This window comes from Gorilla gorilla, chromosome 12, assembly GCF_029281585.2.
Source record: "Gorilla gorilla gorilla isolate KB3781 chromosome 12, NHGRI_mGorGor1-v2.1_pri, whole genome shotgun sequence".
NCBI lineage: Eukaryota > Metazoa > Chordata > Mammalia > Primates > Hominidae > Gorilla > Gorilla gorilla.
Window position 1 is genome coordinate 138,479,233 of NC_073236.2, and position 26,503 is coordinate 138,505,735.

A 26,503-nucleotide genomic window follows, 5' to 3' on the forward strand; every position below is an offset into this window, starting at 1 on the left:
GAGATGGAAATCTTAATTTTAAAAAGAAAAAACAACGAAGTTAGAAGGGTATTTTCCTTTCTTATTGCTCTAAGAGGAAACACATTTGCATCTTTTTCCAACTCTAGAGGGAAAATATGCAAAGCCTGGGCAGGAGGTAAAGACATGGAGGCTGAAGCTCATCACAGCTTCAGAGGCCGCAGAGCTGGGAAGAAACAACATCACTTCAGATGTCCCTGCCTGTGGGAGACACTGCAGAAACGGGAATGCAAAAAAAGTGTTTTTTTGGGTTTTTTTTGACTGAGTCTCGCTCTGTCACCCAGGCTGGAGTGCAGAGGCAGGATCTCAGCTCACTGCAACTTCCGCCTCCTGGGTTCAAGCAATTCTCCTGCCTCAGCCTCTCAAGTAGCTGGGATTACAGGTGTCTGCCACCACGCCCAGCTGATTTTTTATATTTTTAGTAGAGACAGGGTTTCACCATCTGCCCAGGCTGGTCTTGAACTCCTGAACTCATGATCTGCCCGCCTCGGCCTCCCAAAGTGCAGGGATTACAGGCGTGAGCCACTGTGCCCAGCAGCAAAAAAGTGTTTTGGGGAAGGTTGTACATTTTATATTCCCCGTAAAGTACAACAAAAGATTTCAGGGCGTAGTGGAAATCATCATCACAGCTCAGCTTGCTGAGACATGAGCGTTTCTCTTTTATCTGATTTATCCTCAGATCTAACTGATCAGATCTAACAAAGCCTCTGCCAGGTTTGTGGCCTTTCTGGTGCATCGATGCCTCCAGTTGCTGGAATTCAGACCTGGGGAAGTTGCCTAAACTGTCTGTGCTTCAGTCTCTCGATCCATCTTTTAGAAAGTGATCGCAGTCCGGCCTTCTACGGTGGCTGGGGTATAGAGTGCTAACACATGCAGTGGGCTTCGAACTGCAGGCCGCAGGGACCCATGTGTGGCAGCTCTTACACTGCTGTGTCGTGACTCCTCCTGTGTGGGACCCATGTGGCAGCTCTTACACTGCTGTGTCGTGACTCCTCCTGTGTGGGACCCTCGTGGCAGCTCTTACACTGCTGTGTCGTGACTCCTCCTGTGTGGGACCCACGTGGCGGCTCTTACACTGCTGTGTCGTGACTCCTCCTGTGTGGGACCCACGTGGCGGCTCTTACACTGCTGTGTCGTGACTCCTCCTGTGTGGGACCCTCGTGGCGGCTCTTACACTGCTGTGTCGTGACTCCTCCTGGGTGGGACCCTCGTGGCGGCTCTTACACTGCTGTGTCGTGACTCCTCCTGTGTGGGACCCTCGTGGCGGCTCTTACACTGCTGTGTCGTGACTCCTCCTGTGTGGGACCCTCGTGGCGGCTCTTACACTGCTGTGTCGTGACTCCTCCTGTGTGGGACCCTCGTGGCGGCTCTTACACTGCTGTGTCGTGACTCCTCCTGTGTGGGACCCACGTGGCGGCTCTTACACTGCTGTGTCTTGACTCCTCCTGTGTGGGACCCACGTGGCGGCTCTTACACTATTGTGTCGTGACTCCTCCTGTGTGGGACCCTCGTGGCGGCTCTTACACTGCTGTGTCGTGACTCCTCCTGTGTGGGACCCTCGTGGCGGCTCTTACACTGCTGTGTCGTGACTCCTCCTGTGTGGGACCCACGTGGCGGCTCTTACACTGCTGTCTCGTGACTCCTCCTGTGTGGGACCCTCGTGGCGGCTCTTACACTGCTCTGTCGCGACTCCTCCTGTGTGGGACCCACGTGGCAGCTCTTACACTGCTCTGTCGCGACTCCTCCTGTGTGCTCACACCAAGCAGTCTCGTGTTTGCGTCCCCAACGCTCAAACGTGAGGTTGACTCTACTGTCCTGGGCGCTCAGGGGAGGAACTGGGAACCACACAGGTTAATTAAGAGATTCATCCAAAATTGAACTCCTCAGGTCCAATCCCAGGTCTTCTGAACACAAGTCGGGCTGTGTGCTGGTCTTACTCCTGTTCCCTTCCCGCTAGGCCCTTCTGTCCTTGTCAGCGTTTATTTGCCCAAACATTCATTCATTCATTCATTCATTCATTCATTCATTCGTTTATTCATTCAGTGAGGGTTCCCTAAGTGCCTGTTCTGTGCCAGTCGACGGTTCTGGGTGCTAGTGATCACAGCCCTGAAACACAGCCCTTCCTCCTGGGCTTACGATCTATGGGGGGACCCACAGGCCAGTGGGAACATGGGTTTTCGCCTTTGGCCATATTTCAGTTGGTGAAAAGTGAAGCAGAGGAAGGTGGGGGTTGTGAGAGCCGGGAGGGGGTCCCCCACTCTGTGGCACAGTTAGCTTGGGGAAGTCAGCAGTGGGAACATGAGGAGATCAAGCTGTGGGGCCTGAGCAGGGCCAGCAGCAAAGGGGGTCCCAGCCAGAGGCAAGGTGTGTGCTGGGCATGTGTGGGTGTGTGCTGGGCATGTGTGGATGTGTGCTGGGCATGTGCTGGGCATGTGTTGGGTATGTGCAGGTGTGTGCTGGGTATGTGCCGGGCATGTGAAGGCATGTGTAGGCTGTGCTCCCTGAGCTCTGGCAACAAGGAAGCAGCTGTGTTTGGGTGCAGGGAGTGAGGGGGACAGTGTGCGTTATCCTGACACACATAGGGGCCCCTTCTGCATCCTCCCAACTCACATTTAGTCCCCAGATATTCACAGCCTGTGTGGCTGCTGATCCCAGCCCTTCCAGATGCCACTGGTGAGGAAGACAGGGATGGGGGAAGGGCCAGGGGACAGAGGAAGGACCAGGGACGGGGCAGGGCAGGACTTGCCAGCACTGTCCATCTCACATGTCACCCACACACAACAGGAGGGCACCTCCCAAGCTCCAAGGGTACGTGGAGAGAACAGAGCTGCACACAGAATAGGAGGTGTCAGGGGATCGGGCCTAGACAGGTGCTGCAGGTTGACCAGACAACCGAACCACCTAGGAGCCCAGAGGAGGGAAGGCTGAGGTGGGCCTGAGGTCAGGAGTTGGAAACTGGGCAGGTCAGGGAGGAGGCTGCCGGGTGGGGCCTGGGAAAGGCAGGAGCCAGGTGGGGTGTGGGGAGCACAGGGGGCTGCTGGCCTGAGAGGAGCAGCCACTCCTGCCAGGGACCAGATTGGACCAGTTAGTTAACAGCAGTCCTGATGTGACGGAATGATTTTTGCAGGCCCTGGGACCTTGTGGTGGGGAGGAGAAGGGGAGGGGGGCACTCTAGCCATCCCAGGAGCTTCCCGGGATACCAGACACAGACCTGCCATTGTCTGCCCGCGCACTCCCTCCTCCCTCTACTAGAAGCGGCTGTTTCTCAAGGTCCCAGCTCATACATTCCTGGGAGGTTCAGAACCACCCTCTTCGTGCCATTTCTATCTCTAAGAAAAGCTGGAAGTGGCCACTTTAGCTGAATGAACTGGAGCCCTTTAAGAGCCGTTGCTTAGAAGGCCTTAGATTTGTGATTGTTTTCCTCTAAATCAGTCTCTCTAGCAGCAGGTTGCTAGCTCGGCAAATCCCGCAGCAGCTGCATGAGGTGTGCAAGGGAAGGAACTGGCAGACCTGGCAGCCCGTGGTCCCGGCCCCTCTGCAGGTTGATGGACGCCAGATCCAAGGTGCTGGAATTGGACAGCACAAAGAGCCTTTCCGTCAGCTCCTCGTTCATCAGCTGATCCTGCACCTGCAGTTTGGCTGGTCTTGCAAGAAGGCCTCGTATTAGTGGGTCCAAACCACCTGGAAAATACCATGCACAAGGCAAGGACAGTTCTTGGCTCAGTTCTAGAGAAACAACAATATCTCAATTTTTTTTTTTTGAGATGGAGTCTCGTTCTTTCTGTTGCCCAGGCTGGAGTGCAGTGGCGATCTCAGCTCACTGCAAGCTCTGCCTCCCGGGTTCACGCCATTCTCCTGCCTCAGCCTCCCGAGTAATTGGGACTACAGGCGCCCGCTACCATGCTTGGCTAATTTCTTTTTGCATTTTTAGTAGAGATGGGGTTTCACCGTGTTAGCTGGGATGGTCTCAATCTCCTGACCTGGTGATCCGCCTGTCTCGGCCTCCCACAGTGCTGGGATTACAGGCATGAGCCACTGCGCCCAGCCCAATAGCTCAATCTTATCCTCAGCAAACCTTCGTGTAAGTTCATGAATTCAGCTTGTGTGATTCCAGAGTTTCCTGAATGTCCTCAGGACACTGCCCTTGTTGGCGGGTGAACCACTGGGCTGGCACTGACAATGTGGCTCATGGGGGATGGACCCTCAGAAAGAAAGGGGCCTGGAGAAGGAGCCCACCAGTTTTTAAAGCTTTTTGTTTTATTTCTCAGCAACACAAATATTACAAAAAAAAAAGAAGTGTTTGCTGAATTCTAACATCCAGAACAGTGAAAGGAAGACTCAGCTTAGCTGAGGGAGTGGCCAGGGTGCCTGGGGACCACTGTTCCTGTCATCTCCAAAGGCCCCGCATGGAAAGCAGGCCCCACGGCCTGTCAGGGTCCCTCTATCTCAGTGGCGTGTGAACCCACCACTGCATGCCACCAGAGTCTTTAAAGGATCGGTTTGGCCTTAGGATGCCCAAAAGGAAGACTTAGAAATCACGACATGCATCGTCCTGTGTGGGATGACCTGGGTGTCTTCAAATGCCGGGCACCTGCTGAGGGCCAGGCTGGCCCTTGCCCCTCTGGTGCACTGTGCATGACTCAGCTCTCATCTAAGCAGGTATCGCCGGACGTACTGCAGCACCCCTGCCCTCCCCACTCCCCACTACACCTGGAGCCAGTCAACTTTTGAGACAGGTTAGAAGCTCCCAGAAAGACTTATAGACTACTGGGAAAGGAATATAAAGAAAAAATGGGGAAGCTTAAAAATAACCCTTCCAAAAAACTAATTGGGGGAATAGGATCATTTTCTTCCAAATAATTAACTTCCAAAGGTAACCCATCATTAACATTCTAAAGATGATGGTGCTGATCGTAACTATAGAACAGTTTAGCCTTTTATTTTTATTTTACTTTATTTTCAAATGGAGTTTCACTCTGTTGCACAGTCTGGAATGCAATGGTGAGATCTCGGCTCACCTGCACCCTCTGCCTCCCGGGTTCAAGCGATTCTCCCGCCACAGCCTCCTGAGTAGCTGACTACAGGCACCTGCCACCACACCCGGCTAATGTTTTTTGTTTGTTTATTTTGTATTTTTAGTAGAGATGGGGTTTCACCATGTTGGCCAGGCTGGTCTCAAACTCCCGACCTCAAGTGATCCGCCTGCCTCAGCCTCCCAAAGTGCTGGGATTACAGGTGTGAGCCACCGTGCCTGAGCCCAGTTTAGCCTTTTAAAATGCTTTAAACACATTTATTTTCCCCACAGATATTAAAAACCTTGTGTAGGATCAGCAAGTGTGCCCATACGGAAGGTCTGCATGGCTGCAATGAGTCATAAGAAAGAAGTGAGACCTGATGAACATCGATGCGAAAATCCTTATGCAAAAATTGATTCAAGATGGATTAAAGACTTAAATGTTAGACCTAAAACCATAAAAACCCTAGAGGAAAACCTAGGCAATACCATTCAGGACATAGGCATGGGCAAGGACTTCATGACTAAAACACCAAAAGCAATGGCAACAAAAGCCAAAATTGACAAATGGGATCTAATTAAACTAAAGATCTTCTGCACAGCAAAAGAAACTACCATCAGAGTGAACAGCCAACCTACAGAATGGGAGAAAATTTTTGCAGTCTATCCATCTGACAAAGGGCTAATATCCAGAATCTACAAAAAATGCAAACCAATTTACAAGGAAAAAACAAACAACCCCACCAAAAAGTGGGCAAAGGATAGGAACAGACACTTCTTAAAAGAAGACATTTATGCAGCCAACAGACATATGAAGAAATGCTCATCATTACTGGTCATTAGAGAAATGCAAATCAAAACCACAATGAGATACCATCTCACACCAGTTGGAATGGCAATCATTAAAAAGTCAGGAAAACAATAGATGCTGGAGAGGATGTGGAGAAAAGGAATGCTTTTACACTGTTGGTGGGACTGTAAAGTAGTTCAACCATTGTGGAAGACAGTGTGATGATTCCTCAAGGATCTAGAACTAGAAATGCCATTTGACCCAGCGATCCAATTACTTGGCATATACCCAAGGGATTATAAATCATGCTACTATAAAGACACATGCACACGTATGTTTACTGCAGCACTATTTAAAATAGCAAAGACTTGGAACCAACCCAAATGTCCATCAGTGCTAGACTGGATTAAGAAAATGTGGCACATATACACCAAGGAATACTATGCAGCCATAAAAAAACGATGAGTTCATGTCCTTTTCAGGGACATGGATGCAGCTGGAAACCATCATTCTGAGCAAACTATCGCAAGGACAGAAAACCAAACACCGCATGTTCTCACTCATAGGTGGGAATTGAACAATGAGAACACATGGACACAGGGCGGGGATCATCACATCCCGTCTGTCGTGGGGTGGGGGGCAGGGGGAAGGATAGCATTAGGAGAAATACCTAATGTAAATTACGAGTTAATGGGTACAGCAAACCAACATGGCACATGTATACCCTACATAACAAACCTGCACGTTGTGCACATGTACCCTAGAACTTAAAATATAATTTAAAAAAATTAAAAAAAGAAGGGAGACTTCATGGGGACCAGCTGCAGGGACCGCACTCACTCACCTCCACGGAGGAGTGTCCATGGGCTGAAGAAGGCCTGGTGCAGCCACAGCCCGGGCAGGTCGGGGTGCTCCTGGAAGCTGGCGTCCAGCCTCCTCACCAGCGGGTGGATCGTGGCGTGGCCGAAGCGGAAGGCGGCTGTGGAGAACACGTTGGACACAGTGGGGTTGGCGGTGGAGTCATAGCCTTCATAGGGACCCACGTACTGCTGGAAGGCCTCGGGTCCCAGGATCCTGGGGACGTAATCCCTCAGGGTGATGATCTGTGCAGAGAGGAAAAGCATCTCAGTGAGGCCCAGGATACCAGAGGAGGGTCGCCTCGAGCGGCAGTGTGGAAGAGCATCTTCCTTGACAGCCCCAGGGAGCTGGACCCTTCTTGCCTTGCAATAAGGGCCTCAGCTGAACTTCCCAGAAATGTCTTCTTGCTGATTTTTTCATGGATATTCAGGAGGTGCGTTTATAGGGCTGACTAGAGAGCCATCTTCCCAGGATGGTGATGGGGCTGGCAGTGGCAAGAGACAGCGCCTCTGTCGAGCCAACAATGGCCACCGGGCCAGGCTGGGCAGCTAGACTCCTGGCTGGATGATTGACAGTGGGGAGCAGTTCCTTTTTCTACAAAGCAACAATAATACCTAATTCCCAGAGCCTTTGTGAGGATTAAATCAAAGCATGTTATACGGCAGAGAGCTCTGTCGATGGAAAATTACAGTTGCAATCACAGGGCCTGGAAATTACGATTTGACACATGGTCCCAGGAGAATTATGTACCAAGATTCTACTTTCAGGTTTAACAGTGTTTCTTTCAGACAGAAAAATCAGTGTCAAGTTGTTTTGGTATTTAAGGGGAATATTTTGGTCAATAAACTGCATCCAAATGAAGTATAATAGGAATAATTCTAGAATATGAATCTTCTCTTTTAGCTTACCAGTTTAGGAAGGCAAGCGGATTGTTTAAAAATAACCAGTATTATTTACACACTTGTAATATGTTTCTTCCACGTGCCAGAATGCATTTCCTAAGCACGTAATTTGGCCCTTCAGGGAGACCAGGGAGAGCCGTGAGTCTTGTGTGGCCTGGGCCTTCATTGAAGGTGCACCTGCCCTCGCTGTCCCGCTCCACCTCAGAGACCTGGACAGACAAGGAGGAAAAGGCAGCATCCAAATGTTTCCCAGTGGGGTTTCCGTCCCTGTGCTAGTTCATCCATTGGTGAGAAGCACCGTGCTATGGGTCAGCGTCCCAGAGAGTAGTTGCACGACTTCATCGTGCAAACAGCCTCTCTACCTCAGGTGCAATTTATGTGGCAACATTTCTCAACCACACAGGTGTCCAAGGGGCTCCTCCTAACCACGTGAGAAGGTCCGTGTGCTTCCCACATTCAGAACTCAGGCAGCACCTTCTGTTCCCTGGAACATTCTTTGGTTTCTTCTCACTACAATAGAAAGGAAAAGGCCTCTCTCTTTTTAGCCCAGGGACTGAGACAATTTCAAATTCAAGCGCAAGCTATTTTAAGGAAGACACCTCTTCCCCTTCTTGCCTACCTGAAGTTTGACTTGTGAGCCAGGGGATGCAGCAAGCACAGGCAGAGAACTGAGGCCTGAGCCTCAGGTTCAGCAGCTCCACCTGTGCCCGGCCAGCTGCTAACAGAGAGCAAACCTGCGCCCTTCATCCGAGCCTCACAGACACTGCACTTCCTCAGTGTCTGATCTTGCCAGAGCTCTGAACAGTGTGTCTCTCCTCTTCCCCACTGCCTCCTCATCTGATCTGAAATGTCCCTGGTAAGTGATTGGGTCAGATACTGCAGCCTCCCCTGGGAGCCGTCGAGGTTGGGCAGAAGCACCCATTGTTCTGACCAATGGGGCCTTAAAACTTGAATCTTGAGTCAGGCGCGGTGGCTCGCGCCTGTAATCCCAGCCCTTTAGGAGGCCAAAGTGGGAGGATTGCTTGAGCCCAAGATCAAGACCAGCCTGGGCAACATAGTCAGACTCTGTTTCTACAAAAAATTTTAAAAAATTAAAAATTAGCCAGGTGTGGTGGTGTACACCTGTAGTCCCAGCTACTTGGGTGGCTGAGGTGGAGGATTCCTTGAACCCAGGAGGTTGAGGCTGCAGTGAGCTATGATTGTGCCACCGCACTTCCGCCTGGGTGATAGAGGAGATGCTTTCTCAAAAAGAGAAAAAGAAAACACTTGAACCTTGTAAACAGCTCTCTGGAATTTTCATGGCAATTCTTCTGAAAATGCTTCTGGTATTTCTTTACCTGGTTGCATGGGGGAAATGGTTACTCTGAACTATTGGACCTGGGCAGACGCCATACTGTGAGACCTGGGCATCGTCGCTGTCAGGTGCCCCTCCTGCTCACCTCCCAGGTGGGCCATGTCTTCTTCCTCTGCTGGCAGTGCCGTGTAGAGGCCTCATCTTCCCAGGCTGCTTCAAGCTGCTCCTCCACATCTGTTCTCACCCCAGCCTCCTGGTTCCCCAAAGCCTCTGCCAAAGCCACCAGATGCTGACTTGTGGCCACTCTCCATTTCTTTGCCTTCACAACTCACCAGTGGGAATGACTGAAAGGTCCACACTTGGGAAAATGATGGGCATGAAGGTGACGGGAAGCCAGGACCCCAGCACACAGAGAGACCAGGATGAAGAGACCTGGAGATGCGATCCTTGTCACCGACGGTGGGAAACAGCCGCGTAGCCCCTGGCACAGGCTCCTCTGAACTTTCTGACTCTCGACTGCTTTCAAAGTCACCCACCCTGCTCTACGCAGAACATCACTCAGCATTTTCTCAAACATGCCCTATTAGTCCAATAAGAGGCTCCCATATGCTTGCTGAGGGTGCTCCAGGGAGGAGGCTGAGCAGGCACCCAGCTCCCCAAGGACTTGACACAGCCAGGCCTGGCTTGTGCTCCTCCGCAGGAAGCCCTGCAGCATGGCGCACCTGGGCTTGGTCCAGCCTTGAGGTAGGGGCCTGGCTGTCCCTGCAGGGCAGGGAACAGCCTCCACAGCTACCCCTGGAGAGGAACAACCAGGAGACTTTGTCAGCCAATATTGGAGGCCACTGGGGGATGGGGCCCTGCAGATAAAGGGGCCTGGGTGGGGCAGCAACAGCATCCACTGCAGAAACGGCCCTTTCTCTTTCTTTCCAGCCTTGGAAGCATGGCTTTATCCATCTGCTCCTTTGCTCTGGAAGAGCAACCAATCTGAAAAAGTACTCAGCTACAGCAAAGGTCAGCAGCCGAGTGGCCCAGGGATGCAGCCCCTGCCCCGAGACATGGATCTGCCTGCTCGGGATGGGGATGTCCAGGGAGATCTGCAGTCCCTCCGGGGTCTGGTTCTACCTCCACACACATCCAAAGCAAAGCTTCTGTGGGTCCCTGGATATCTGGGGAAATCAAGGCTGTGCTCCAGAAATAGGTCTGCTATCCGATGGCCGGGGCATAGAAAACATCCACGCCAGATATTTGGGATGTCTTTATCTTTTCACCCTGTGGAACCCAAACTCCATGCTGCCTGAATGGCACACCCAGACTCCCCGAGGATGGCTACCTCCTCTCTGCCTCCCTCACACCTGTGCTGGGAAGGGTTTCCTTTCTCATTCTTTTCTTGTCTGTAGAACACAAAAGTTATCACCAAAGTGAGCAACTGATTGTGAGTTCTTGTCTTATGACACACCTAAAGCAGCGAGGGTTTTCTGGGATTGAAGAGCAAGAGCTTCAGTTCCTCCTGGTGGGAAGCAGGTCTTATGGAACCGGTGTCCTGTGGGATCTCAAGCAAGCAAGAGCAACTTTATCAGCCCTTCCTACGTGCGAGTCCCCCGAGAGACGCCGGATCCCAGGAACCAGCACAGAGGGCGGCCCTGCAGATCCCTCCCAAACATGCCCGCAGCAGAAGTCCTGTGGCCCAGGGCTGAGGGAGGGGATAGCTCTCAGCTTTCGACAAAAGAAATTAGAGGAGCCAAGATCCTCAGAGTGGGGGCAGCTGTGGTTGGGCCCTGACAAATTAGAGTGGGTATGGTGAGGACGGACGCAGCAGCAGGGACGTGGTGTGGACGGATGCAGCAGGAGGAAGGTGGTGTGGACGGATGCAGCAGGAGGAAGGTGGTGTGGACGGATGCAGCAGGAGGAAGGTGGTGTGGACGGATGCAGGAGGAGGGAGGTGGTATGGGCGGATGCAGGAGGAGGGAGGTGGTATGGGCGGATGCAGGAGGAGGGAGGTGGTGTGGACAGATGCAGGAGAAAGCTGTGACTCCCGGCTCTGAGTTGACCTTTCCTGTCTCTTGCTGATGTGTGCATTAGCCTGGCCCTGGCTGGCTCATGTGTGTGTGTGTTTGTGTGTGTGTGTGTGTGTGTGTGTGTGTGTGTGTGTGTGTGTAGGGGGTTTGAGGGGTGATAGAGGGGGGGATGCTATTTCTCTTTCATAAAGTTGCCCTGGCATCTCTTTTCATTATCTAATGTTTTTCAGAAGAAGAGAGATTCAGATTACAAAGTTACCAAACTATGAGTCGGTAGAACCAGGGAGAGAAAAATGAGGCTTCCAGGCCCAGGCCACTGTGGATCTTTCAAATACGGCTAGAAGTCGCAGCAGTGGCTCTATCGACACGTTAAACACAACTTATTATTTTAATGTATCAAAGGTTTTTGCAAAAAGCACCAAAGAGGACCTATTAACTGAAAAAAATACAAAAGGAAATTCAAAAGTGAAATGTAAAACCAAGAAGAAAAGAATGTTCACAGTTTTTTAAAAAGCAGAACACACAGAAAATGAATTGAGGAAGGTAAATATGAAACAGAGAAGAACACTTTTCCTATTGGTTGCTGCTGTTATTATTTCATTAATAATAAGAAAAGGCAGCTGGGCGCAGTGGCTCAGGCCTGTAATCCCAGCACTTTGGGAGCCTGAGGCAGGCGGATCACTTGAGGAAAGGAGTTCAAGACCATCCTAGCCAACCTGGCAAAACCCCATGTCTATTAAAAGTATAAAAATCAGCTGGGAGTGGTGGCACATGTCTGTGGTCTCAGCTACTTGAGAGGCTGAGGCAGGAGAATCGCTTGAACCCGGGAGGTGGTGGTTGCAGTGAGCCAAGGTCTCACCACTATACTCCAGCCTGGGTGACAGAGTGAGACTCTGTCTCAAAAAAAAAAGAAGAAGAAGGAGAAGAAGAAGAAGAGGAGGAGGAGGAGGAGGAGGAGAAGGAGCAGCAGCAGCCACAGCCGCAGCAACCAAATGTCATTATTTCTAGGTCAGTGGGATTCTCAGTAACTTGGAATTAAACTGTCTCTAATCTACAATGACTGGGCCTGGTAATAATTCACGCCTCTAAATAATCCCAGAACTCCCTGGAGAAGAAAGACAACAGGGTGCGTGACAATTGGGCGTTTCCCGCTCTGTGAACGGGCTCCAGGGATCAGAGGCAGCTGCTCTTCTCACAGCTCCCTGGGCTGGATGAGGTTCTCACTCAAAGAAGGTTCAAACCAAATCCTGCTCCTGAGGAGACAGAAGGGGCAGGACTTCCACAATTATTTTTGAGATTCTACTTCATTCACAAACTCTACATATATTTATGAAGCAACCTGGCAAATTGCGGGTCCTGAGGAAAAAGAATTAAATGGACGAACATCTCCCCGTAGAGGTCGCAGTCAGGGAAGGGGCACAGAAGCGAGGAAGCAGACAGGAGCGCCGAAGGCCTCAGGGGGTTGAGCAGAGGGGAGAAGGCAGCCGTCTGGGACCTGCCTCCCCACGCGTGTGGCCGGAAGTCCAGGCTCACGGAGACGAGGACCTGGATTCCACCGCTCAGCAGCTCCTGGGTTTACATTCCCGTTTGCACGGGGAAGCAGGAAAGTGTCTGAGTCGCTGCTTGAAAGCGACGTGGGTGCCTGATGATTTTTACTTCACATGGTGACAAGGTTCCTGTTTTCATTTCTAACTCGATCTTCTCACTCACATAAGCCTCCTCCCTCCGGCTGATGCTCCCCTCCAAGCGCTACTGTGTGGATGTGTGTGTTAGGACAGTGAGCTCATCTGCCGTGTTTGCTGTGTGGATGTGTGCGTTAGGACAGTGAGCTCGTCTGCCGTGTTTGCTGTGTGGATGCACGTTAGGACAGTGAGCTCATCTGCCGTGTTTGCTGTGTGGATGTGCGTTAGGACAGTGAGCTTGTCTGCCGTGCTTGCCGGAGAAGTGTGCGGGCCTGCTGCTGCCAGCCCCTGTTCCAGGAAGCTCCAGGTCCCCTCGCCACCCAGGAACTAAGGGTTAACGCCCAGCGTATGGGGGCTTCCCAGGCCCTCTGCTCTGACCTTTGGGGCCTGGACCCCAGTGCAGTGAAGGCCAGAAAGCGGCAGGGGCGCATGGTGCCCGGGGGCAGCCGGTGCCACACACAGCCCCTGTGCCTCCTCGGACAAGGCTCCAGTGCCTCCTTTAGAACAGGACTGACGCGCACTTCCCTGCAGGCTCCCGGCTAGGACTGCAGACACGATGCCCAGGCCACCACAGGGCCTGGTGCAACAGACACACACGGTGACTCTCAGTATAAAACAGCCCATCCTTCTTCCTAACAACTCCGTGAGACCCCTAGAGTCAGGGACCGCATTTCTAGGTGCATAAGTGCTTTTCTCCATCACACAATTAATAAAAGGCCAACTTGAGTCTCCATTCAAGACCCTCTCATGTGATACTTAAGAAAGTCATAAAATGAAGAAAGGTTTCAAATAGACTCTAACTTGTTAGTTCAGAATCCTCACACAGAGTCGGTTCTTCATTCACTGCATTGTCTCTGAAATACAAAAACACCAGCACTCCTGGTCCACCCACCTCCAAGGGTTGTTCTGGGAACTATTAAATGAGTTGAAATCTGTAAAGCACGTAGCTTGGCTGTGCGCACCGGGAAACCTGGGTGGTCTGGCTGCCATTGTTGGGGGGCTGTGGTTGTTGGGTCTTGGTGGGATAATCACCAGCTGGCTGGAGGGTAAGCAGGTGGGACAGAGGGGCCCCGGAGGGCCGCCAGCTCCGGAGTTACCCTTCGGCCCCTGCACAGGAGCTCACGATGACCCTCCACACGCCCATGCAGGGCGCCCAGCAGGACTGCACACCCACACAGGGCCCCACGACCTGGAGCTCACCCATGTGGGCGCCCATGATGGCTGTGCAAGTACCTGGGAGAGAGAAGCCACGATGCTGCGCACCCACACGAGGCGCCCCCCGCTTTGCCGGCAGCCACCCAGGGCGCCCAGGACCACCCCGCGCACCTGGTGCAGAGCGCCCACGACCTTGCGCGCCTCCTGGTACACGGCGTCTGCGCTCCAGTGCGCATTGAGGGCCTTGAGCGCCGCGGCCAGGCGGTTGTGCTCGCGCAGCCACAGCGTGTGCAGTGCCGTCAGGGAGGGGACCTCGCTGGCGCGGCCGTCTCCGGCCAGGAAGCAGGGCCCGCGGGTCTCTCCGGGGATGCCGGGCTCGGGCGCACAGGCCGCAGGCGCGCGTGGCGGCGCGAAGGGCAGGTAGGCGCGGCCGGAGTCCCGGAGGCGCGCGTGGACGCGGAGCAGCCCTTCGGCACTGGTCCAGTTCCGCAGCTGCCTCTCTAGGGCCGGGGAGCTGCCATACACGGTGGACGCGTCCAGGAACGAGGTCAACCCGTTCATCTGCTGCCGCGGGTTGGCCGTGGACAGGTTCCCAAAGAGCGCGCCTTGGTCCCCGGTGCCGCAGGCGGCCGAAGAGCGGTAGAAGGGCAGACAGGCGGTGCCCGCGGCCGGCCGGGCCTCCTCCGGGAGCTGCAGGCAAAGGGGAGTTCAAGGTCACCCAGGGCCCCCGTGCACCCTTTGTAAGACTCTAGAAGTTCGAGGCCGGCGACGACCCCGCAGCGCCGCACGTTTCTCTGCCCCTCCAGTCCTCTGCAGGGGTCAGTCCAGCCAGTCCCCTCACCTCCCCCCCGGCCTGCTTACCGGTGGTCTCTTGCCTGGAAGAGGCTGCAGGGGTTGGTCCAGCCAGCCCCCCACCTCCCCCGTGGCCTGCTCACCGGTGGTCTCTTGCCTGGAAGAGGCTACAGGGGTCGGTCCAGCCAGCCCCGCACCTCCCCTCAGCCTGCTCACTGGTGGTCTCTTGCCTGGAAGAGGTTGAACCCAGAGGATGGACCCCACATCCTAGGAGTCCACATCTCCCCAAAGCTCAGACGCTCTTGGCCTGAGCCAGTCTCGCTCCTGCTCAGACCTGCTCTAGCTGCTCATGGAATCCCCGGTCTGGTTTATTTTCTGACTTTCGGAAGAGCTGACCTCTTTCTTTCCAGTGCCATGGACTTGGTTTAGGAGCACAATGAGTAAACAGTCTGCGAGTTTTGTGGGCATCACTGTTTAGTGTAAAGGCAGCTTGAGGGGAGTGAGGAGACCTTGGGTGGGATTCCACCTCTGGCTGTGGCCAGCTTCCATCTTCTCATCTGTAACATGGAGATCTAAAACATTTTTTCCAGATTTACAGGTTTCCTGGGAAGAGTCGAGCTCTGTGGGCTGCAGAGAGCATGTGCCCTTTCCCTGTCAGCTCTTCCTCCCTGGGGAGGTGTCACGGGGTCAGGCCCTACCCTGGGCGTTATCAGATTTAGGAGGTTAAATCGCTCATCCAGAATCACAAGATCACCGGGGTTGGACAGATTCCGAAAGAGACTCTTCCTGAAGATCACGGTCTTCTGGTAATAGGACATTATTATTACCAGTGAAAATAAGGGGAAAGCTCCTCTCGGGGCAAAGTGCAGCCTGGGCACTGAGGAGTAGGAAGGAACAGAAGACCTGGGGTCAATTAGGGAAATGCGGCCAGCGAGCCAGCAGCCGCTCAGGGGTTCGCCGCTCGGTGCGGTGCGGTGCGGTGCGGTGCGGTGCAGGGAGACAGGCCGAGCTCCTGATGGACCCAGGCACAGGAGGTGCAGCAGAAAGAATGCAGGTGAGAGGGAGTCGGCCTTGTGGTGAAGCAGCAAAGCAGATGCTGTCAGAACCCCTCTGGGCAGCGCCCAGGCCTGGCAGCTGTGCAGCCCAAGGCCAGCTGGGGGTCGGGGCAGCGACGAGGCCCCAGCCCTGGCTCAGAGCCAGCACAGGGTCCACATGAAAAAGGTCATGCATTAAAAAAGCGCTTCCGGCCGGGCGCAGTGGCTCACGCCTGTAATCCCAGCACTTTGGGAGGCTGAGGTGGGCGCCCAGCAATTTGGGAGGCCGAGGTGGGCGGATCACGAGGTCAGGAGATCGAGACCATCCCGGCTAACACGGTGAAACCCCGTCTCTACTTAAAATACAAAAAATTAGCCGGGCGTGGTGGCGGGCGCCTGTAGTCCCAGCTACTCGGGAGGCTGAGGCGGGAGAATGGCGTGAACCCGGGAGGCGGAGCTTGCAGTGAGCCGAGATTGGGCCACGACAGAGCGAGATTCCGTCTCAAAAAAAAAAAAGAAAAAAAAAAAAAGCGCTTCCACTGAGAGCCTCAGGGAGGCCTGCGAGGCTTAGAGTAGAGGAGGTGAGGACTTGGGGCCAGCAGGGAACCCAGTGAGGAGCTGAAATTCAGCGAAAGAGTAGGAAAGCCAAGAAAACCGTGACAGCCGGAACTTCAGTGCATGCCCTTCAGAATATACAGGCCCAGAGGCCCCAAGAATGGGAGGAAATAGAGGAATTAAATTGAAGAGCACAAATAATAATAAAATTACAAATAAATAACAAGGAGCTGCAAATTCTCCTACTCACTGATTCAAAGAGACTCTTAAGAAGAGCTGAAAGTCTCTCTAGAAATCAATGAAAAGTTAACTCACTTGTTAAGAAAATTCAAGCACACCAACAAAGCCTTCCTCAGAAGAATATCTGTGCTCTTTAAATTGCTTTCATCAAAACAACAAAAACCAAGAAATTAAGTAGCTATTTTAAGAGTTTAGTTAAGTAACAAAGAGCTAAAGCGAAAATAAATGAGAAAGTTAAATTAATGCATGCAGAAGTTAAAATGGTTAACTATGAATAAAAGACCTGGTGGGAAGAAAACATGAAGCCCTGCTTCACAACCGAATGTGGAAAACAAAGAAAGGGCACAGAGGGAGGCAGGATTTGCCATGAGAAAGGAGCAGGGCTCAGGCATGCAGGAGAGATGAGAAGAATCAGGAGCGACTGTATATGCGGTTTCATGGCAACACATTGGAAAATGAAGAACAGATCGATGACTCCCTAACAAAACAGAAATAACCACAGCTTTTCCAAGAAGAAATGTAAAACTCCAATGGACAATGAGGATGGAAGAGATAGACAAGGTGATCAGAAATCCAGAGGTCAGATGGCATTGACGGTGGACTTCTATCAAATCTCGAAAGGATAGGTAACTCCAAGGTTGCTTAAACTATTTCAGCCATGGAAAAGATGAAAAGGGCCCCAGTGCACTCTACAGAGTCAGCGAAACTTTTGTATTGGCCTCTGATGAAAACAGGATAAGGACAGGGCATACAGATCAATATCCCTTCTAAATAAAATAATAAAAGATAGGGCAGCCAATCAAAACAGCAATTACCATAGTCAAATAGAATCTATTCACAGAATGGTTCCATGTTGGAGAATAGAGTTGTATTTTCCAGGGTGTCAGCAAATTAAAGAAGAAAAATTAATATCACAGGTACTTAAAATGCAATAATACAATTTACTATTACTTACCATTCCTGGTTAAATAGAAAGAGAATAGATTGGAATTGCTAAAATATAATGTAGAAACAATAACAAATATTATCTCGAGCAGTGAAACAATGGAACAATTTAATTTAAAATTAAGGACTAGCAGAAACTCCCACTATCATTGCTGGTACTTAGTACTATCTCAGTTAGACCAAAGTCTAGAAAATAAAATAAGAGCTGGTAAAACTACTATAAGAGAGAATAAGATTTAAAACATAATAAAATTATTTTTTCTTAATGCTATGTTAGATGTCTACAACATCTAAAAATTCTAAAAAAAGATAACATTTCTTTAAAAAATGTCTTCGATCTGAGGAAAAGTATAAAACCGTTCTTTTCCTTCTTTCCTTTTTGTTTTGTTCTTTAGCAAAGTACCACGAATGGTAATGGAGAAAAAAAAAATCCCTTTCATAATGACAAAAAAGTTGATCAAAATCAGGTGTGTAAATTTAACAAAATAATCACATGATCTACAAAAAGAAAATCATAAAACATCATTAAATATACAAAAAATTTGGGAAAAGATCATTTCTCTCTAAATGAGTGTATAAATTAAATGCAATTTCATTTACAATAATGATAGTACTTTTTCATTTTGAAATAAATTAATTTTAAAGTTTATATGAAGATACAAATTCCATTATTTATTTATTCCTTAATAAACTAGGGAAAAGAATGGTGATGCAGTATTGACTTGACAGATAATAGGATATACTATAAGGCTGCTATGACCAAGTCCACACAGTATTGTCAACAAGAACAGATGAATCTGTTAATAAAAGAAGACAGACAGCCCAGAACCAGACCCCAGTTCTTCTGTGACAAAGTGTTATCTAGGCCTGTGGGGAGAAGGAGGGCAGAACCAGCTGATTTTCCATCTGGATGGGAATAAAACGCACCCAGACTGTCCACTGTGCAAAATGAATGGAAACCCATGCTGTATGTAATACCACCCAGGAGGTCACTGTCGACTTCGAGCAAAGGAGATTCCTGAACCAAAACTGAGCCTAGAAGCCATCAACACATCAGTAGACCTGGCCTTATAAAATATGAAAGTGCTTTATGCTGACAGTTCTGTATTGATGGGGCTGGAGAAAAACATTTGTAAGAAAAGTGAGAGATAGAGAGTTAACATCTAGAGTGGAATGGAGCAATTAAAATCAATTAAGAGTCAAATAGTAGAAAAATGGACAAAGGCTATGAACAGATCATTTGTTGAACAAATACAAATTGCCAAAAAAGATAAATAAAGGACAACTTTAAAATTCACTAACATTCAGGGAAAGCAACTAATGTAACAACGAAATCTCTCTCTCTCTCTCTTTTTTTTTTTTTTTTTGCCGCCAAACAAGCAGAAAAAAATGAGAAAAAAACAATTAAGGCTGTTGCTAGTGTGGATGGCGAATGTGGGTAAGGGGTACACTCAGTCGTTGCTGTGAGGGTCACAGAATTTTTAGACAGTAGTACCAGCACAGCAGTGCTAAAGCTGCCTTCCAACCTGGCAGTGTCACTTCTGGTGATCCACGCTGTGGCAGAGGCTGCAACACGGAAGGGCACACCCATGGCTGTGACCCGGAGTGTGGAACAGTCCAGCCGTAAGCAGGGATGGCTTGGCGCTCCACTGGGGGGATTTCCAGGACGCATCACTACTGAGTGAGAATCCAAGATACAGAACGTGTACTCAGCATAGTCTTGTTTTTATTAACAACATTCGAGAGAATATGCTTGTGCATGACTTCTTTAGGTGTAGCCAAGTGAGCATTCATATCATGGAAAGGGCACACCGTGACCACTCATATCGTGGGAAGAGCACACTATGAGCACTCAGATCATCAGAAGGACACACCATGAGCATTTGGATGAAGGGAAGGACATAGCATGAGTATTTGGATCACAGAAAGGACACACCATGAGCACTCAGATCATGTGAAGGGCACTCTATAAGCATTCAGAACACAGGAGGGGCACGCCATGAGCATTCAGGTCATGCAAAGGGCATGCCATGAGCATTTGGATCACAGGAAGAGCACTCTATGAGCGTTCAGATCACAGGAAGTGCATGCTGTGAGCATTTGCATCATGGGAAGGGCATGATATCAGCACTCAGATCACAGGAAGAACATACTATGAGCACTCAAAGAATGGGATGGGTATGCTATGAACTTTCAGATCATGGGAAGGGCATGTGCTATGAACTTTCAGATCATGGGAAGGGCATGTGCTATGAACATTCAGATCATGGGAAGGGCATGTGCTATGAACTTTCAGATCATGGGAAGGGCATGTGCTATGAACTTTCAGATCATGGGAAGGGCATGTGCTATGAACTTTCAGATCATGGGAAGGGCACACCATGAGCATCAGGATCATGGGAAGGGCACGCCATGAACATTAGGATCATGGGAAGGGCATGCCATGAGTGCTGAGATCATAGCAAGGGCATGCTGATTAAAACAGGGTGCCCAGTGAATCCCTTTGAGCCCACTATGCTGTCTACACCAGCTTCTTACTATTCTAGTTTCATTTATCATGCCCCCTTTCCCCTACACACACTTCAAATATCAACATTTGGGAGTCAAGTGATTGGTTTGGGGGCAGGGGCATGAGTGGAGAACATGGGAGTGAGGAGGAGGAGAGTCTAGCAAATGAGGGAGGGAGAGGAAGAGCCACGTGTCGGGAGAGTCAGGCGCAGTTTAAGTTTTACATTTATGTGAAATTACACTTACATGTGGGTGCTCAAGTTTAATGTAAGAAATTCTTATTTGAATTAAAACCTATTTTGAATTAACATCAATGTAAGGACCATGTATCAAAATTTGTGGGGGGGGTGGTCATAGGAAAATACATGGTCTTAACTACACTTGTCGAAAAGCACGACACAGTGAACGTAACTCAACTCACTTTTAGCATAAGAGGGTGAGAAATGTGAAGTAGATGAAAAAGCGTAATAGGAAGGTAATAGAAAATAAAGAACAGGAAAGACTTAAGGGCTTGAATAGACTAACTGCACCCAGAACTGAGCCCATAACCAAAGATCTGCCACCCCAGAGGTTATCAGGACCAGAGTCACAAATAAGCTGTACCAGTTATTCAAAACAAAAAGCCCAAATTTGATTTTAGACAAGGTAATCCTGAGCGTAGTAAAAGAATGGGCAACCCCTGACCACTGTCAGATGCTGGTGTGTTTGTAACACCCAAATAGGTGCAGCATCGGAAAAGAGCACTGTAGCACAACTCTGCTTATGAAGAGAGAGGCAACATTTCAAATAAAATATTAGCAAATTCAATCCAAGAATAAATGAAAACCTGCATCACCATCATGCAGGCCATGTAAATATGGCACTGCATTGGAAATCTACCAGTGTAGCTCACACAATAATGAAGTGAAGTGGAAGCCCTGTGGCCTCCTCCGCCAATGCTGGGAAGGCATTGAGTAAAGCTGGAACCCACAAGCCTCATTAAAATTCTTGGGAAATTACAAATAAGATTTTCAAATTTCTAACTGAAGTTGTCTAGCAGAAATTCCTAGTAGACACAGTATGTGAGGAAAAACATCAGAATCATGCCCTTTATCTAGGAACAGAGCCAGATGCTGCTCTCACCATGGCTTTTTTAAATGTTACTCACTAAAGCAGTATTTTATCTACACAAAATAGAGTCATAATAAAACAAAGTTGTATATCAAGCCCAGTTTTTAGTATGTTTAAAATAAAATATAGAAAAATATATTTATATATATATTATTATATATACCAGATAAGGAAGACCTGCTCAGTAAGATAACAATTTAGATGTCATAGAGAAGAAAAAAAATTGACTAAAATCGACCTAAATTTATGAATAACGGCACCGTAAACAAAATGAAAAGCCAAGCAATCATATAGAGTGAAGGACCAAGGCTCACTCCTTGTCCACCTTTTTCGCCTTTGAAACCTGTTTGCAGCAAAGATCTAACAAAGCTCACGTCCAAGGTTATTTGGATCTAAGTATTCCGGGCAGCTGTTCTCATTTTGGCTCAAGTAAACTCTTTAAAATGTATTTTGTGCCTCAGCTTCTTGCTTTAGGTCAACAAAAGAGACACAGATACAGGTTTTAAAGCCAATAATGTAAAATTCAAGATTTTCTTCTTTACCGCATTGGAAAATAATAGGAATTATGTAAGATTAATTGTTGCTGAGAAATAATCAATTAGAAAATACAATTCGCCATCTCATTGCTGCAGAGAAATTCGGGAGTACCTATTAAAATTCCAACATGAGGAGGATTTTTTGTGATGGATCATGGCAGACAAGAGGCAGGACTAGATTTCAGCTCTCACTTGGACAAACAGAGCAGTGTGTGGAGGCTCACGTCGTGAACTTTTGCTCCAGAACGACGGCAGGAATAGATTAGGAAAGCCAAGAGAACCCGCAGACCCTCTGAAGGAAGCGGATGGCTCCTGCAGGACTCGGGAGACACCCCAAATACTGTGAGTGCCCAAACTGCGGAACTGGGAGAGATCGTCCACCCTGAACATGCACCCCCACTGCGGAACCTGAAGGTCTAGATTACGGGAGAAGATTCTGACTTTACCCGGAGCTGAGTCCATTTAGAGAGCCGAGTGGAATACAAGAGTAGAGGAAGCAGCCAGAAAAGCCCTGTGGGCTCTCTGGGTCCCCTAGGAAGCCATTTCCACCTTGCCTCACAGGGGTCCTTCAGGAGGGCTGCCAGAGGCACCTGTAAAAGGCCACAGGGAGAAGGAAACCGCCAGCTGAACTTTGTAACAATTTGAACTTGGTGGCTAGATCCAGAAGAGAGATAACAATAACTACACCTTAGCTCTCAGGAAGCCACATCCCTAGGAAACAGGGAGAGTACTAATCACATCCAGGGAACACCCCGTGGGCGAAAGAATCTGAACAACAGGCTTGAGCCCCAGACCTCCCCTCTGACAGAGACTACCCAAATGAGAAGGAACCAGAAAACCAACTCTGGTAATATAACAAAATAAGGCTCTTCAACACCCCCTAAAATCACACTAGCTCACTGGCAATGGATCCAAACCAAGGAGAAATCCCTGATTTACCTGAAAAAGAATTCAGAAGGTTAATTATTAAGCTAATCAGGAAGGCACCAGAGAAAGGCAAAGCCCAATATAAGGAAATCAGAAAAATGATACAAGAAGGGAGAAATATTCAAGGAAATAGATATCACAAATAAAAAACAATCAAAACTTCAGGAAACATTGGACACACTCAGAGAAATTCAAAATGTACTGGAAAGTCTCAGCAATAGAATCAAACAAGCAAAAGAAAGAACTTCAGAGCTCAAAGACAAGGTCTTCAGATTAACCCAATCCAACAAAGACAAAGAAAAAAGAATAAGAAAATATGAAGATAGCCTCCAAGATGTCTGGGATTATGTCTAATGACCAAACCTAGGAGTAATTAGCATTCCTGAGGAAGAAGAGAAATCTAAAAGTTTGGAAAGTTTATTTTGGGGAATAATCGAAGAAAACCTCCCTGGCCTTGCTGGAGACCTAGACACCAAATACAAGAGGCTCAAAGAACACCTGGAGAATTCATTGCTAAAAGATCATTGCCCAGGCACATTGTCATCAGGTTACCTAAAGTTAAGATGACGAAAAGAATCTTAAGAGCTGTGAAACAAAAACACCAGGTAACCTATAAAGTAAAAACCTATCAGATTAACAGCAGATTTCTCAGCAGAAACCCTACAAGCTAGAAGGGATTGGGACCCATCTTCAGCCTCCTCTGACAAAACAATTATCCACCAAAAATGTGGTATCCAGCAAAGCTAAGCTTCATAAATGAAGGAAAGATAACAATCTTTCTCAGACAAACAAATGATGAGAAAATTCACCCCTACCAAGGCAGCACTACAAGAACTGCTAAAAGGAGCTCTAAATCTTGAAACAAATCCTGGAAACACATCAAAACACAACCTCTTTAAAGCATAAATCTCACAGGACCTATACAACAAAAATACAATGAAAAAAACCAGCAAAATCACAAAAACCCAAGGTGTACAGGCAACAAATATCACAATGAATGGAATGATACCTCACATCTCAGTACTAACATTGAATGTAAATGGTCTAAATGCTCCACTTAAAAGATACAGAATTGCAGAATGGATAAGAATTCACCAACCATCTGCTGCCTTCAAGAGACATGCCTAACACATAAGGACTCACATAAACTTAAGGTAAAGGGATAGAAAAAGGCATTCCATGCAAATGGACACCAAAAGTGAGCAGTGTAGCCATTCTTATATCAGACAAAATAAACTTTAAAGCAACAGTGGTTAAAAAAGACAAAGAGGGTCATTATATAATGATAAAAGGCCTTGTCCAACAGGAAAATATCACAATCCTAAATAAATATGCACCTAACACTGGAGCTCCCAAATTTATAAAACAATTACTAACAGAACTGAGAAATGAGATAGACAGCAACACAGTAATAGTGGGGGACTGCAACACTCCACTGACAGCACTAGACAGGTTATCAAAACAGAAAGTCAACAAAGAAACAGTGGATTTAAACTATACCCTGGAACAAATGGACTTAACAGGTATTTACAGAACATTCTACCCAACAACTGCAGAATACACATTCTATTCAACAGCACATGGAGCTTTCTCCGAGATAGACCATATGATAGGTCTCAAAATAAGCCTCAATAAATTTAAGAAAATTGAAATTATATCAAGCACTCTCTCAGACCACAGTGAAATAAAACTGGAAATCAACTCCAAAAGGAACCTTCAGAATCATGCAAATACATGGAAATTAAATAATCTGCTCCTGAATGACACTGGGTCAAAAATGAAATCAAGATGGAAATTAAAAAATTCTTTGGGGCCAGGCACGGTGGCTCATGCCTGTAATCCCAGCGCTTTGGGAGGCTGAGGCTGGTGGATCACCTGAGACCAGGAGTTCAAGACCAGTCTGGCCAACGTGGTGAAACCCAATCTCTACTAAAAATACAAAAGATTAGCTGGGCATGGTGGTGGATGCCTATAATCCCAGCTACTTGGGATCCTGAGGGAGGAGAATCACTTGAACCCGGGAGGCGGAGGTTGCAATCAGCCGAGATTGTGCCACTACACTCCAGCCTGGGCAACAAGAGCGAAACTCCATCTCAAAAAAAAAAAAAAAAAATTCTTTGAACTGAACGACAATAATGACACAACCCATCGAAACCTCTAGGATACAGCAAAGGCAGTGCTAAGAGGGAAGTTCATAGCCCTAAATGCCTACCTAAAAAATCTGAAAGAGCACAAACTGACAATCTAAGGTTACACCTTAAGGAATTAGAGAAACAAGAACAAACCAAACCCAAACCCAGCAGAAGAAAGGAAATAACCAAGATCAGAGCAGAACTAAATGAAATTGAAACAACAACAACAAAAATACAAAAGATAAATGAAACAAAAACCTGGTTCTTTGAAAAGATAAATAAAATTGATAGACCATTAGCAAGGTTAACCAAGAAAAGAAGAGAAAATCCAAATAAGCTCAATTAGAAGCAAAATGGGAGATATAACAACTGACACCACTGAAATACAAAAGGTCATTCATGGCTACTATGAACAGCTTTATGCACACCAACTGGGAAACCTAGAGTTGGATAAATTCCTGGAAAGATATAACCCTCCTAGCTTAAGTCAGGAAGAATTAGACACCCTGAACAAAAACAAGCAGTAAGATTGAAATGGTAATACAAAAATTACCAACAAAAAAAGTCAAGGACCAGACAGATTCACAGAAGAATTCTGCCAGACATTCAAAGAAGAATTGTTACCAATCCTATTGACACTACTCCACAAGATAGAGAAACAGGCAATCCTTCCTAAATCATTCTGTGAGGCCAGTATCACCCTAATAGTAAAACCAGAAGAGGACATAACCAAAAAAGAAAACTACGGACCAATATCCCTGATGAACATAGATGCTAAAATCCTTAACAAAATACTAGCTAACCAAATCCAATGCATATCAAAAAGATAATCCACCATGATCAGATGGGTTTCATACCAGGGATGCAGGGATGGCTTATCATACACAAGTCAATAAATGTGATACACCATGTAAACAGAATCAAAAGCAGAAATCACATGATCGTCTCGATAGATGCATAAAAAGCATTCAAAAAGATCCAGCATCCCTTTATGATTAAAACTCAGCAAAATTGGCATACAAGGGAAATAGCTCAATGTATTAAAAGCCATCTATGACAAACCCACAGCCAACATAATTCTGAATGGGGAAAAGATGAAAGCATTCCCTCTGAGAACGGGAACAAGACAAGGATGCCTACTCTCACCACTCCTCTTCAACATAGTACTCGAAATCCTAGCCAGAGCAATCAGACAAAAGAAATAAAGGGCATCCAAATCGGCAAAGAGGAAGTCAAACTGTTGCTGTTTGCTAATGATATGATTGTTTACCTAGCAAACCCTAAAGACTCCTCCAGAAAGCTCCTAGAACTGATCAAAGAATTCAGAAAAATTTCTGGATACAAAATTAATGTACACAAATCAGTAGCTCTTCTATACACCAACAGCAACCAAGCTGAGAATCAAATCAAGAACTCAACCCCTTCTACAATAGCTGAAAAAAATAAAATACTTAGAAATATACCTAACCAAGGAGATGAAAGATCTCTACAAGGAAAACTACAAAACTCTGCTGAAAAAAACCACAGACAACAAAAACAAATGGGACACAACCCATGCACATGGATGGCTAGAGTCAATATTGTGAAAACAACCATACTGCTGAAAGCAATCTACAAATTCAACACAATTCCCATCAAAATACCACCATCATTCTTCATCAAATTAGAAAACAAAATCCTAAAATTTGTATGGAACCAAAAAAGAGCCTGCATAGCCAAAGCAAGACTAAGCAGAAAGAACAAATCTGGAGGCATCACATTACCTGATTTCAAACTATACTATAAGGCCATAGTCACCAAAACAGCATAGTACTGGTACAAAAATAAGCACATAGACCAATGGAATAGAATAGAGAACCCAGAAATAAACCCAAATACTTACAGCCAATTGATCTTCGACAATGCAAACAAAAACATAAAGTGGGCAAAGGACACCCTATTCAACAAATGATGCTGCGATAATTGGCAAGCCATGTGTAGGAGAATGAAACTAGAT

General features: G+C 47.8%; 1 protein-coding gene across 6 annotated transcripts in view; it reads right to left on the reverse strand.

The window, feature by feature from the left end:
• Nucleotides 1-26,503, reverse strand: part of TPO (thyroid peroxidase) — a 120,758-nt gene that overhangs the window by 47,953 nt on the left and 46,302 nt on the right. For 5 of the 6 annotated variants that reach the window (XM_055378694.2, XM_055378692.2, XM_055378693.2 and 2 more), the window contains exons 7-9: nt 13,900-14,418; nt 6,667-6,925; nt 3,529-3,699 (exon numbers count right to left, since the gene is read on the reverse strand). In XM_055378694.2, the coding sequence (XP_055234669.2) occupies nt 3,529-3,699; nt 6,667-6,925; nt 13,900-14,418 (949 nt within the window). The remainder of the gene's footprint in view (nt 1-3,528; nt 3,700-6,666; nt 6,926-13,899; nt 14,419-26,503) is intronic. The other variant, XM_063696090.1, reaches the window with a different exon arrangement.